This window comes from Lagopus leucura, unplaced genomic scaffold (assembly GCF_019238085.1).
Source record: "Lagopus leucura isolate 7727_CA_CO unplaced genomic scaffold, USGS_WTPT01 Super-Scaffold_100001, whole genome shotgun sequence".
Taxonomy (NCBI): domain Eukaryota; kingdom Metazoa; phylum Chordata; class Aves; order Galliformes; family Phasianidae; genus Lagopus; species Lagopus leucura.
In genome coordinates this window covers 42,031,180-42,045,878 of record NW_024962262.1, presented here as the reverse complement: position 1 = coordinate 42,045,878, position 14,699 = coordinate 42,031,180, and the positions used below count along the sequence as shown (strand labels likewise).

The 14,699-nt window shown below is 37.0% G+C and overlaps 1 protein-coding gene across 1 annotated transcript in view; it reads left to right on the top strand.

Moving 5' to 3' along the window:
* The window catches only part of MYO16 (myosin XVI), a 258,883-nt gene that overhangs the window by 133,098 nt on the left and 111,086 nt on the right, over window positions 1-14,699 (top strand). The window contains exons 16-19 of the mRNA XM_042867357.1: window positions 5,587-5,698; window positions 8,715-8,832; window positions 9,583-9,654; window positions 10,240-10,381. Coding sequence (XP_042723291.1) covers window positions 5,587-5,698; window positions 8,715-8,832; window positions 9,583-9,654; window positions 10,240-10,381 — 444 coding nt within the window. The remainder of the gene's footprint in view (window positions 1-5,586; window positions 5,699-8,714; window positions 8,833-9,582; window positions 9,655-10,239; window positions 10,382-14,699) is intronic.

Here is a 14,699-nt window from a genome sequence, read left to right as displayed (position 1 = left end):
ACTACTGTAATGAACTGCATAGTTTTGTATGATAAACAACAATAATGTGTGTGTGTATATATATATTATATATATATATATAATATATATATATATATACACATGTGTGATGTAGAGAGTCTGTCCATATAGAATACTTGAACATTTCAAGTATTGTTTTTTTATGAATGCAGCGTGGTTAGGTGTTAGGCTATGTTTTGCTAATATGTTATTTGTTCTGTTAGTGAAATATCAAAGTTTGTAACAAACCTCTGGAAGGCTTGCTCCTCTAGGGTCCCTGTGACAACATCTCTCTTTGTGATCAGCCACATGTATCAAGGGCCTTTTTTCCCTTATTTGGCAGCAATAAACAATATGGTTTGAAGTACTTTACGTTTGTAGTTGTCCAAACATTTAGTGCAAAATATCATTTGTCACCCTTTCTTTTGCCAGAGATTAAAGAGGCTCCCTGTGTGACGTACGTCAATAGTTCAGGTCTCCCTTGAGACTCCAATGACTTTGATGGCTGTAGTTGGGAAGTATATGGATATCTTGAATTCTGATCAAAGTGTAAGTCAGCTTTTCAACATCAGGGAAGTAGGTTCATGGCCAGAAAGTGATTGTTTTCTGGCTTTGTTTTGAATATACTTACGAAAATCAAGAAAAGCTGATTTTCAAAAGCCTGCGGTGTTCTTGACTATGCTAAACTTCTCTGGCCTAGCATGAAGGAACTGGACCTGGGATGTGAGACATGAAGGTTCAAACTCCATGCTCCAGCTGCTTTGAACTCATTTTGAAATGGTGTGCCTGATGCACAGAGTAGAAGAGCTATAGGTATTTTCTGCAGGCTGTGCTGAGTAAGCGACTGTAACCAAACTAGGGATAGCCTCTTCCCAAATAAATTCCCTAATTATCAAATTTGAAGATCATTATTTTCTTAGCTGTTCACAGATTTTAGAAATGTTACAACTCAATTAGGAAAACCAGAATAAAAAAATACTTTCACCTTCTGTAATAATTCTGTGACTCCTACTTTCCTTTGCTTTTCTTGTAAGGAAATGAAACGACATGTTTTGTTTTTGTTGAATGAAGCAGAATACTTCATTTGATACTAGATGCTATTGAGATGCAGTTCAAAAGAAAATAAATCAATTTAATTTCAATCATTCAAACCAGAAAAAATATTGTATTGCTGAGTTTTTGACAGAGGCAGCTGATAGTCTAAACTTTTTAGTTTCAGTTCTTTGCTATTTCCTCCATTGTTGAAGCAGAAAGTATTTCTTTAAAGAAAACTTTTACCAGTATACTTGTCTTGGAAACTTTGGAATGTGGATACACTACAAAAGTCATTATTATTCAGGTAAACTGGCATTTGTCCCTGTATATTTCTTCTTATTGTTTGAGATACGAATACCAAATTATGATGTGTACTGCGGGTGTAAGTGAAGTAATATAAATGATGTTGATTGTAGCAGTTATAATGAGAAAAGTAAAGAGTAATTGTTAACTTTTGCAGTTAATACAAAAACAATTTCATGTAATAGTAAGCACTTTTAAAAAATATTTTTGGACAAAGCATTAATACTCCTACCTGAAAATTTGATGTATGTTATTGCCGTGATGGCTGAGAAATTATGTGCCATGATTATGTACCAGGCTATGGGCAGCCTGGTCTGGTAGTTGGCGACCCTGCCCATGGCATGGTGGTTGAAACAAGATGATCTTTGAGGTCCTTTTCAACCCAGATCATTCTATGATTCTATGATTAATTCATCTTCCTAACAGAACCCCATTTTGTGGATCAGTGAATTTCTTTTTTAAAATAAAATAAACATTCACTGATCACATGTGCATAAAACTTTTTTGTCTGCTGATAAGCTGTCTAACGAGAATACTAATCCAGTGCAAATGTTGACATGGCAGCATTGAAACAGATGGTTAGGCAGTCAGTAAAAAGGAGGTAATCATTAGAAATGCATAGACGAGTTGGTTCATCACTTTTACTAGAGATATAAACATCACTTTTCTAAGCATCTACCCTCAACCAGAATTCTCAACTTCAGCCAAAATTTGAGAATCTTTTTCTAAAGCCACAGTAAACAGTGTGGGTGTGCATTTGCAGAGTGAATTCACATTCAGAGATAAATAAGTAAGACAAATTGAACTCTGATAAAGTCCACAATTGGTTTGTAACCTATGTGCATTCATTGGACGTTATGGAGCATCCCTTCTGACACATATAACAGTAGTCCTAAATTTTTCAATAACAAAGAAATTAAGAGTCACCAGGTATGGTTTGCACTTGTTACAGAAACTTACAGAAACATCGCACACACTCTAGTAATAGAACAGAATTTCATAAATGGGATGGCTCTAACACTGCAAGTTATGATAACAAAAAGGGAAATTAAAGTAATAACCAGAAGTTGCATAGTAGGTTCACAATAGAAATTTTAAGCAGTTCTCTCCACTTCTACAGCAGCAATGCAACTCTATCCAGGCTGCTTGAATGTCAAGAGAAAAAAATGCTCCATAAATGAGAGAGAAGCTGCACTTACTAAAAATATTTACAAATATTTAAAAATATTTACTACAGAATAACGATGTGCCTCCAGTGAAATGTGTTTAATTTGTGTTAGAACTTTTAGAGTATGAGACATCTCTTTCCTCTTTCCTTATTTTTGTAGGAAAGGTGACAATTTAGAATTCTTTTTGAACTCTGGTTCTTACACATGAAGAGGTGAAAGTAATAGTGTTGGTACTTCGGATGTCTCAGGCATTTGTCATCTCTTTCATTTGGGGTCTTTAAAGGGCTAAGAAGTAGTTGGCAGGAAATAGTTTTACAAGCACAGAAAAGTTTATATTTCTATCTAAATTTTGCTGTGCTTCTAAGGTAGAATGAACTTAAGAGTAATTAGAAAAAATGTGGTCTGTTTTTCCTTGTACAGTCAGTATAGTGCACTTACTCTGTTATAGTGTACAGTTTATGTATTTTGGGGAGTTGTATGATATCCATCAACACTTCTAAGCACTCTATGCAAGTTGTCCACCATTAATAATGTTTCATGTAATAAACATACAATAATTCAATGTTCATGTCTTCAAAAAAATTATTTTTCATTACTCGTAAAATAATTTGGAAAAGGAGTGTGGCTCATGACATGTTAGAAAATACCTTCATTGCCTTTAGACTAGGGAAACTGATTGTAAATTCAACCGCTCCTTAGGAAAAGTCCAACTTCAGCCTTTTCCAAGGGCACCAGCACACCTGCTGATTAAAACTGGAGGAGGTTTATAGTAGGAAAGTCATGTTGCCTTCCAGCAGGCATGTCCCGGCAGATGCTGCAGTTTATTGCTGGGTTGATGGAGCCACAGGTTCCTGGATTGGCAGGTGCCCAGTTTGCCCCACTGCTGTATCAGCAAGAAATGCTCGTGCTGACGGCGAGAGTTGCCGCATGTTGGTTCGTATCACAGCTCTGCTTGTTCCTCCAAGGGAGTCAGCATCCTGTGTCACTTTGCTATGCCATAGCCTGCCTTGATAAGTGTTTGTGGTGTTCATATACTTTCTGTTGCTGCAATATCCAACAGCACTTTAGCTATGCTAAAAAGAGCTAATGAAGTTGAGTTGCTTAGATAAGAACAGTATAAAATATTCTCTTGAGCGAAAGAGAGTATCTCCTGCTCAGTAACCTGTGAGACACAGAGTTCTTCAGCAAGAACTTCAGCAATGAGCCTTCTTTGCAAGCATGGCCATAAAATTCCAACTCCTCCAGCCATTCAACAATAGGATGTTTTGAAAGCAAAATAGATGCTGCTGTTGCAAATCTCCCGATTACAGATTGATATTGCAGCAGGCTGATGCAGCACTGTGACCGATAAAATCACAAAGCAGTTAAGATCTATGGAAAATTTTCTGCTGGATTAACCTTTATACCAGTAAATTCTGTGCCAGGTTCAGCATCAGGTTTATTCTAGCTTCCTTTTGAAACATACAGGCAATGTGGAAAAAAAATCCAAAAAACAGAAAACAACAACAAAAAAAACCACAAATCAAACCCACAGATTTGGCATACACTTTTATTATCTGCTTCTAGCTAATTTGACAGATGTGCTATCATTTCTATTTACCATTTTGGGGAAAAAAGCCCATGTACTTTTAGTAAGCTCCAGGAAATGCTGTGCTCTGGCAGTGATGAACACAGAACCATGTTCTCAAAGGTTGTATTAATGCATAGGCTTTAGCCACTGTGATATGAGGCTTGTTTGTACTTGAAATGTCTGCTTGTTGAGTTCTTCTGTGGGTGCAGAAAGTGCTTATGCACCTGGGCATACATTTTTCCCATCATTCTCTCTTAGCCCCACCTGTTGAGGTAGCTTATACCAATATCAATCCAAGCCAAATCCACACTGGTGAACCCACTATCAATCTGTTAAAAATGCACAGGGTATTTCATGACGTGTATATTGTAAAGCTCACTATCAGCTATGAAGGTGTAAATATTAAAGTATTCCTTTACCTGTTTCTAAAAGCTGCATATAATCACACAAAAGATGAACTTTATAAGAGCTACCGCTTTTACAAGATCAGTACCGAACTATCCATGGGAACATTTTCATTTTGAAATCACGCCCTCCATGGTGCCCTAATAGTACTGTTGTGCCCATAGATGTATTTCAGCTGGGTGAGAATAAATTGTTAAAAAGGTTAGATTGCTGTTCTTCTCCCTAGTCTTTTGTACTGTAGTTTTCGCTTATTCTGTTTTGTTTTAATACTGTTTTATGTTGGTTCTGTTTCTTTCCCCTGCGTTAGCTGCTGGGCTAGCTGCCTCTCTTTCTCTCACCTAATCATTACTTTTGCAAAGGTTTTAGAGTATCCTTTTGCTTCACAGTTTTGTGTATCACAGTACAGCTAAAGGGCTGTATGTACTTTGTACACTGTGTACTTATTTAGTACTTTGTTCTAGGAGAGACTGAGTATGCCTGTCGCCCTTTCAGCTGCTAAGGGAGACTACGATCACAGAATGAAGCAGATAGGAGCTCTCTTCCTGAGCCACGAGGGTTTAAGCAACTAGAGTTATCAAAGGATCTCCTCAAATCTTTCTTCTGAAGGGGAATCTCTGGTACTGCAAGAATGGCAAAAATCTCAGTGGTATAATTTAATTCTGAAATGTTAGTTTACGAGTCAGGCTCAAGTTCAGAGCTAGGGAAGGCACACTGATTTCCTTTTAACAATTCTTTTTTCTGAGATAAATACAGGATGAAAGTATCCGAACACAAAGCCGAACACAAAAATGAAGCAATCTCACTTCAGTGTGAAATTCAGAAATGTGATTTTTTTGTCCATGTACATATATTCAGTGAATGTTGTCCATACAGGCTTTGCAGCTGTAGTCTGTGAGTTTTTACCAGCATTTAAGGAATGTGGTGCTAAGTAAGAGCCTAAGGAAGGAGATGGGTAGCATTCTGTCATAGGTACTGTTCTCTTTGATGGCTTAGAAATCTGTGATAAATCTCTGATTAGAAGGGGAAGAGATGGCTTTTAACCTCATCAGCTTGATTTTGCCACCAGCATTGGAATACTCAATATGCTGATTTTCCCCTGTGCAGGTATCTAAGCCAAGCTGGGCTGGAAGAGACAATGCTAACAGCTAACCCTCAAAACAGGGAGAAATTAACAGTTCTGAAAGAAGCTCTTAGTGCTATGGGATTCAATAGCCTGGTGAGTTACACAAGTTTATGTTATTTGCAAATAAAATGGCAGCATTACTTCATGAAAGCAAGTCATGAAGAACTCTCACCAATAACCATTTGTGGAGAAAAGAAGCCTCTTTTTGTCTATTGCTTTTTTTTTTCTTTCTTTTTTTTCTTTTTTCCTACTGGTAAAGACCTTGAAAGAATACAAAATACTACTTCACCCCAGGGAAATTACTGTAATCACTTTTAATTAGACACTGCACCAACAATGTAAATCTCTTTCATTCTTAAAGATTCGCAAAACAGCTTCAAGGTATAATATTCTGAACAATTAAATTACATAGATAAAAAGAAACAATCAAATCCCATATGACAGAAACCTTATAAAACCCACAGAAATTTTCCCCCTTCCCACTTATCTTACTGTCCCTTTTAATATTGTGAAACACACATTCCAAAGGCATTTACTAGCAACATCAGAAGTAAATACATATTAAGTGAAATAAAATTAGGGCAGGGTACATTGAAAGAGCTAACTTAATGCCAAGAAAGCAACAAGAAAATAGGTTTGATGTTTGCCTTCAATCTTATTGCAATTACGAAGAAGATATTTAGAAAATTAATCAATAAAAGCTTTTGGAGCACAGTGTGAGGGGAATCACACTGAAACGTGAAGAAAAAAAGGGGGGCTGATCATAAGAACTTCTATAAGCTACACATTCCCTAATTAAGGTAGTAACAAATCTTTGGTAACCTATTCCACATTTTGATATAAAGAAATGTTTCAGGTTTGTTGTTATTTTTCCCCATGAACATTCACATGGCTATATATGAAATTGAACACATATAGCTATATTTAGCATAATTATCCTTTACTTCTAATGTCTTAAGCTCAGCACCTGGAAAATTGAATAGCAGAAGTTCCATGCTTTTCCAGAATCCCAGCGTTTAGCGCAGGGTTCATATAGGGGTGCATCTCTCTAGATCCTTCATTAATCTTTTTGTTCCACTCAGGAAGGTGTTTCTTTAATAAATTAGTAATAGAATGCATAGCGAATCACATTTTAAAGACTATAGAAAAACGCAGTGTTTTGAGATTGAGCTCTTTACCTTGCTGAGAATTCTGGAAGAATGTGGCATCTCAGAGAAGTATGAGTGAGCTTCAAAGCTCCTCCACATCCAAATAGCATTAAAATGATTATAGATTGGTGATCTGTGGAGTCTGAGAGTACTGCAGGCTGATCTATTCTATGGAATAACATAAATACAATGTTTATCCTAAAAATACTACCCCTTACTTCTAAGATACATGGAGAGTTCCGTGTGTATTAGTTTTTTACTATCTGTTCACATTCAGTAATAGATCAGATGGTCTCCTTGAAGAGCTACATGAATATTTTTAAGCAGTCTTCAGTGAAACTCTGCAAAGTACCTTAATGATTATTAAACGCTTGTTTTAAATCTGAAAGAACATGTACCTTAGAATACGATGCAAAAGTCTTCAAGGCTTTAGAACCTGAACTAAATCTGAGGCCTTCCCACAACAACAACAAAAAAACAACAGCTGTCCTTCCCCCTCCCCCTCCCTTACCCGTCTTCCCCCCTCCAAACACACAGTGTGGTACAGTCATCCCCAAACCAGTTCTGAACCAGCTAACAAAGAGCTGTGCTGTGTTAGTATGGCATTAGGCCTTGCCCAAGAGCAAGAAATAAGTTGTATCACCCTGGCTTGAATGCCAGATTAGTATGGTGATTCATTTCTTGCAAGATGTACACTATTCATAGTTTGCCCACAAATAAGGACAACAAAGGTTTTTGTTTGTTTGTTTGTTTTTTATATATCTTGGTTTTTTAACCTTCAACTTTGGAATTTTGTAATAGAGAAATAAACCCTTGCCCTGCTTCCATCTATCTCTCACAATAAGATATTGAAGTTGTTAAAATAGTTTAAAGAATCAAAGCTGCTTCAACAGAATCAAAGGCACTTCAGTCTGTATCCAAGAAATGCTGTAAGCTTTTATTATTGTCCTCTTATTCAAGCTTGGTTTCGTTGTGTTCAAAATTCAGTGTAGTCACCAGAGGGCAAAGGGGATATATTTCATCTGCAGTTTATTTTTTAATTTTGCTCTACAAATTCCGGTAAGGCTTCTTGCTGTCACTTGTACTGATTCAATAGAATCAGGTTCTATAGAATATTATATTTCAAAAGTATTTCAAGTAAGAGATGTCAAGTACCTTTGCTATACATAAATGACATGTAATGCTATAGTGGTTATCAAATTTCCTGTTTTATAATTTTGTAGGAGCACAGTTCTTATATAACTGACTTGAAAAAAACATCCAAGTACACACATTTTTCCATGTTTTAAGCATTTTTGCTCTTTTTTTTTTTTTTTTTTTTTTTCTTGGCTTGAATTTAAGAACAGACATAAACATTAGTTCTTTTCCTGGTGTAGTAAAAATGAAGGCAGGAAAAACCAAGCCCTTAAAGACATCTGTTTCACAGTGTTAGCGATATCTGAATATAGCATGCAATCATGGGTGACGAGGAAGTTGCTTCTGTTTCTTTGCAACTTTAAGCACGGCTTTCACTGTCGGGAGCCTGCTGTAATTTAAAGCTAGACATTTTGCTCACGGATGCAGTTGGCTGAGGAAGAAACTGACCTTGCTTTTCATAGATACAGAGTTTGACTTAATGAAGAATTCCCATGGAGAAGATATGTTTCCTGCAGAAATAATGCATCCATTAAAGATAGTTCAGTATTTTTTCCACACGTTCTTGAAGAGGTTTCTTAACTCAGTAGCTGGTGTGATTTATGTTAAAGCAAAAGTTCAAAAGGTTTATCTTGTAATTTTATGTCCTCAGTAGGTTCCAGTTTGATTTCTAAATCCGAATCTCCTGTTACTAGTTCTCTCATGAATACTTCTTAATTTAGTGATATATAAACTTGTGGAGTGTGTGTTTCTATAGAGCATTGCCTTTCACTGTTGTGCCCAACAGATCTCTTCTTTATCTTTAATTGTGCATGAAATATGTGCAGGAGGTGGAGAACCTGTTTGTAATCCTCTCAGCAATTCTGCATCTGGGGGACATTCGCTTTACGACCCTGACAGACACCGAGACAGCGCTGGTGTCAGACCTGCAGCTGCTGGAGCAAGGTCAGTGGGATGCAGCCTTGCTAGACCGCTGCTCGACCCTGCAGCAGGGAGCTTGCACTGAGCCACCGATAGGTGGAAACCCAGCTCCAGGGAGCCAGCATCTGCTTCTGGAAAGGCCAGTGCCCCATTGACTGGATGTTTTATAAACTGTGAATTTTTATGAGACTAAATAAAATGCTAGTGTCGTCAATTATTCAGTTCAGAGTCAAATGTAATTTCCCAGAAGAAGTTGCAAGGGAGGCTTTGTGCGGCTTTCTTTTAAAACGCTCGTGTGGTGCTTGTCAACAGCTGAACGATTTGCGCTGAGTCAAATTCCTTTCAAAATCTGTGCCTTAAGAGGGTCTCTTGGTTTCACGCTTTGAAGTTTGCCCTGTTGGTTGCTAACAAATCTCCTCAGAGTGGCTTATGGATAGAGATTGTCTGTAAGCAGCATACCTTAACTCCTGTAAGAGACAAAGTCTGCCAAATGCTGTGGAAAGTCCCGAGTAACCTTTCAAGAGGAAAGAAAGCTGTAATGTAATATGCACACATACTCCAAACTTCACAAAGTGCTGATTATAGTCTGATTATAGCTAATCCAATTGTATATGTTCATTAATTCTGATTACTCCCATGATGGCGCTCTTGTTTTTTAATGTATGGGTCCTTTCAATGTTCAAAAAAGAACAAGAAGAAAATCTGTTATAAAAAAAAATGTAATATGCTATGGAGCTCAGGTCAGGCTTTCTTTAAACTCTCTTTTTGTTTCAGTGGCAGGGATGCTGCAAGTTTCACCGGATGAGTTTGCTTCAGCCTTAACAACTGATGTTCAGTATTTTAAAGGTAATCTTTTCCAAGATTACATTCTCATAGATCATGCTTGGTGCCATTTTGATCCTTCTGATTTGAGAATTTTAAAACTGATCATTTTTGTTTTGTATTTCTCATGCCATATTAAACTTGTCTGTTAGGAATATGCAGGATTATCTGCCATGCAGGATGTCAGACTGAATCAGAACTATCTTTATAACATGGAGCAAAGGAGTTTTGCAGTTTGATTCAGATGGACTCCTAGCTTTATAAACCTTATAAATATGACAAGGTCACAGATTTGATATTAATACTAAGAATTGAAGTCAGTAGGAGTGTTTTTTAAAAACATAAGTTTTGAAAAAGTTATTTTCAGTAAAATACTAGTTCTCTTTAATACACCTACCCTTTTCTGCTAAAAAAAGTTCATTTTTCCAACCTCAAGATCTTGTGTTAACAGATTTCTTATCTTTGCTGAAGACTTCTGAAAAACAGTAGTAGCATGTATGGGTATGGCAAAAGAGAAGTAAAAAAAGGTGGAAGGGCTTACTGTAACTAAAATTACTTAAGGCAAGTTTTACAATATGTTTTATTTCCATTTTCTGCTGTTTGTCTTAGGAGACATGATAGTACGGAGACACACTATAGAGATGGCAGAATTTTACCGGGATCTTTTGGCAAAATCTCTGTATGGTCGTTTGTTTAGCTTTCTAATCAACACAATCAACTGCTACCTCCAAAATCAAGATGAAGCTGAAAGGTAGGATTACCATGACAAACTATTAACTGTGCCATTATCCGTTCAAATCCAGATCCATAATAGAAACACAATGGTATCATTTAACACATTTATGATAGCACTGGCACTTGAATCTTTAAAATCACTGAAATGTTTCTCAAATGTTTCAGATAACTCCCTCGATATTTTGTTTCTTTATTTGCTTGCTTGAGTGGACATGGTACTTTATGCAGTTATCTTCATTGGTAGGTAGAATTAGTAGTCACTTAAGAGATGACATTACAGAATGAATTAAGCCTTTCAAGAGACAGATATCTGCCTGGTGTTTAGTTTCTGCAGAAGATGCTATTTCTTTCTCTCCAAAACAGTGGCCTTAGAACAGGTTATTAAAAACAGGATTTTACTGAAAGACTTTCAAGTGAACGTTTAAACTTCACTCACTGCTGAATGCACGATGCTGTCCAGTGTGGTTTCATAGAAAAAAAAAAAAAAAAAATGCTAATTATCATGCATCAATGGGGCAGTCAAAGCCCAACAGCAACAATAAAAAGAAGAAATTTCAGTGGAATCAAAGCATGAAATTAAGACAAGAGCCCTAATTAAATGGTCATATGCATGTGAATTAACAAAGATCATTCAACATCTCACATGTGCAGGTGGACTTTCTAGTGAACATCAAGTATAAGGTGTTTTGGCAGTGTTGATAAATGGAAATCCACAGAAGATAGATTTGAGACTCGCAAAAAAAAGGAAAAGTAATTCTTCTATATATCCCATCTGTTTTGGTTTCAGAGAATAAATAGTTATCTGTGCTCTCTTAGGGCTGTTATGATTTTGAAAACTTTATTTTATTTTATTTTATTTTATTTTATTTTATTTTATTTTATTTTATTTTATTTTATTTTATTTCTACCCTATACGTAGACCAGTTAATATTAAATAATATTTTGCTTCTACAGGCTTAACCAACAGAAAAGGCTGTCTTGAGAAAGTCAGAGCTTTCTGTCCTTTCCTTGGTTATATGTGACACCTGTTGGAGGCAAAGGGAGGGCTTTACAGTGATATTGAGAGGTTTTATTTGGTCTGTTTCTGAGTGTTGAACCCCTTACAATTGCAGACATGTGGACAATCAAGCAGGAGCAACATCCAGATCCATGTTTATTTGAAATACTGTGTTTATAACAAGGAATGACATCCTCACAATACAGTGTTGACTATCGTTGTTGTTCAGTAATGCGTCCTATGATATCTAGAAATCATAGGTTCTTAAAAAAAGTCAAAGCTCTTTGAATATTATTTACCCTCTATTTTTACTGCAATCACATTTGCCTGAGGTGACTATTACTTTGTGAAAATATTTCTTTGTGAAATTATTTCCATCTGTTTGGTAACTTCAAGGCTATGTGATGTTGTAAGTTCTAGCTAAAACACAACATTGGTTTGGTATTGTCAAGAACGTGAAATTTTATATATATATACACATATATATACACATATATAAAATTATACATATATATTTTAATTTATATGTATGTTATATATATAACATACACCTACGCTTGAAAAAAGAGTATTTTTCTTTTAGGTTGGCTAATGGGAGCTAACAAGCTCAGGATATATTGGCAGTGCTGACAAATCATATTAATTTTTAGCAGGCTAACCTTAGCCTGAGGTAGGTTTCAAAACTTGAAGATAAATAGCTTACTTTAAGCATAAATGAAGTTCAGTCTCCTTCCTTGATATTTCAATGCATTGCATTCTCCAGCTTAAGATAGGAAAACATACCCGCACCTTTTCTTTTTGTACAGCCTGATCGTATTGATTCACCCGTCATAGTAAATCAGGGCATAGCACAGTTTAAGATGTAGTTTGTATCAGTGCATCATCATTGCACAAATCTGTGATGTGTTGTTCAAATTTATTTCATATGTGAATTAATCCAGCAATTAGCAGCTTATATCTCCAGTTTGATGCAGTTTTAATAAACCTTAAAGATCCAACAAAACTACCAACCAATGTTGCTAAGTAAAGCTGATAGATCTCAGGCCATGCTTTGTTTCCTGGTTGGAGATTTGCACAGTTGCTACTTACCAGATGGGATAAAGACTTGATCACAAATTAGGGATAAGGTTTTTAGCTCAATTCTCTTTGTTATTATCTTTTTATCTCTTCGTGTTTCTTTTTTTTTTTTTTTAATCTCTTCATTATCTTATTATCTTTTTGTTATTATTATATTGTTGTTGTTGTTGTTGTTCTGAGATAGCTTAACTCTACTTCCCTTCTAAATCCATGAGAATTTATGTAACAGTAAAATTAGGTTTACTGGCTTAGTGCCTGTTAAATAAATAACATTTGACCTTGAAATTTTGAGTAAACTAGTTACTTGTTTGTAACTTTTATGGTAAAGCTACTGGGATCTGGTTGTTAATATTGATTCAAATTTACCATGAAATAGCTTGTTGCTGATCCGGGGCAAAGTAAATATGATAATTACCATTAGATTGAAGAGAAGTGGAGAGGAATCCATGTTTGATTCCACAGTTTAATCAAGCTGCTCAGAATCTGGCCTTGAGTATCTCTAGGGACTAAGCGCCCACCACATCTTTGGGCAACCTGTTCCAGTGCCTTACCACTCTCACTGTAAAAGACAATTTTCATTATATCCAACCTACATCTACCCTCTTTAAGTTGGAAACCATTTCCCCTTGTCCTATCAGCATATGCCCTGCTGAAGAGTCTTTCTCCTTCTGTCTTGTTACTCCTCTTTAGATATTAAAAGCCACTATCCAGTCACCTTGGAGCCTTCTCTTCTCCAGGCTGAACAACTCCTCAGCCTGTAGGAGAGGTGTTCCATCCCTCTGTAGACACTCCCACAGGTCTCTCCTGAACTGAGGACTCCACATCTGCACACAGTACTCCAGGTCAGGCCTTAACAGCATGGAGTAGAGGGACAGGATCACTCCTTTGACCTGCTGGCCTTGCTTCTTTTGTTGCAGCTCAAGGAATGGTTGGCTTTCTGGCTTGTTTGGACACACTGCTGTTTCATGTCCAACTTGCCATCCACCAGTGCCCTGAAGTCCCTTTTGGCAGGGCTGTGCTCTATCCTTTCTTTCCCCAGTTTGTATTGTTAATGGGTGTTGCCTCAAGCCAGGTGTAAGACCTTTCTTTTAACTTTTTTGAACTTCATGAGATTCTTATTGGCACACTGCTCACCTGTCTAGGTCCCAAGCCAGAGGCATCCCATCCCTCTGGTCTGTTGACCACCACACATCTTGTTGTCATCCACAAAATTGCAGAGGATGCACTTGCCACCACTGTCAATATAATTGATGAAGACAAACAGCTGCAATGTTTCCAGCACTGACCCTTGGAGGACACCACTCGTCACTGATCTTGATCCAGACATGGAGCCATTGACCACCACTCTCTGGGCTTGATCCTGCAGGCAGTTCGTCATCCATTGGAAAGTTCATCCATCAAATCCATATCTTTCAAATTTGGAGAGAGGATGTCATGGGGAGCTGTGTCAAAGGCCTTACTGAAGTTCAGATAGATGACATCAGTGGCTCTTCCTTTGTCCATTGATGCAGTGGCACCATTACAGGAGGCTACTAGGTTGGTCAGTCAGGATTCACACTTGGTGAAGCTGTATTGGTTCTCCCATATAACCTCCCTGTTTTCCATGTGCCTTAGCATAGCTTCCAGGAGAATGTGCTTCATGATCTTTCCCAGCAGAGGTGATGCTGACAGATCAGCAATACCCTGGGTCATCCTTTTTATCCTTCTTAAAAATAGGTGTGATGGTATCCTTCTTTCCAGTCACCTGACTGCTGTGACTTTTTAAATATCACTGAGAGTGGAAATAGGTATCCTGATTTTCCAGTTTATAGCTAAAAGGGGCTAGAGCAGTCAGGGTTGCCTAAACATGGCATTCCAAAGTACTTGATTGCACTTCAGGAAAGTTCGAACTAGTGATCCAACAGTAGTAATGCAATGTCATTAGATGACATTAAGAATGCCTGATGCATTCTGTACCAGGGCTTTAAATTCTTCAGAATTTAAGGATGCACGTGAATTCTTTTGATATATATTTTTATTTTCTGATGAAAAAAGAGCTAATTACATAGATTTGCTTTAGAATATCTAGATATTGTGTTCCTTATCTGCTATTAAGTAGAAAGTGCTATGTTTTATTATTTATTTTGCAAAAGGTTTCTTATGTGCCCTGGAGATGGGGTTAATGCCAATAAACGTGCTGTGTTATAAGCAAGCAAAGTAAGCTAGCACTCAGCTAATATCTCACGGAGTTGACCAGATCAATCTATGTCCGTGACAGGGG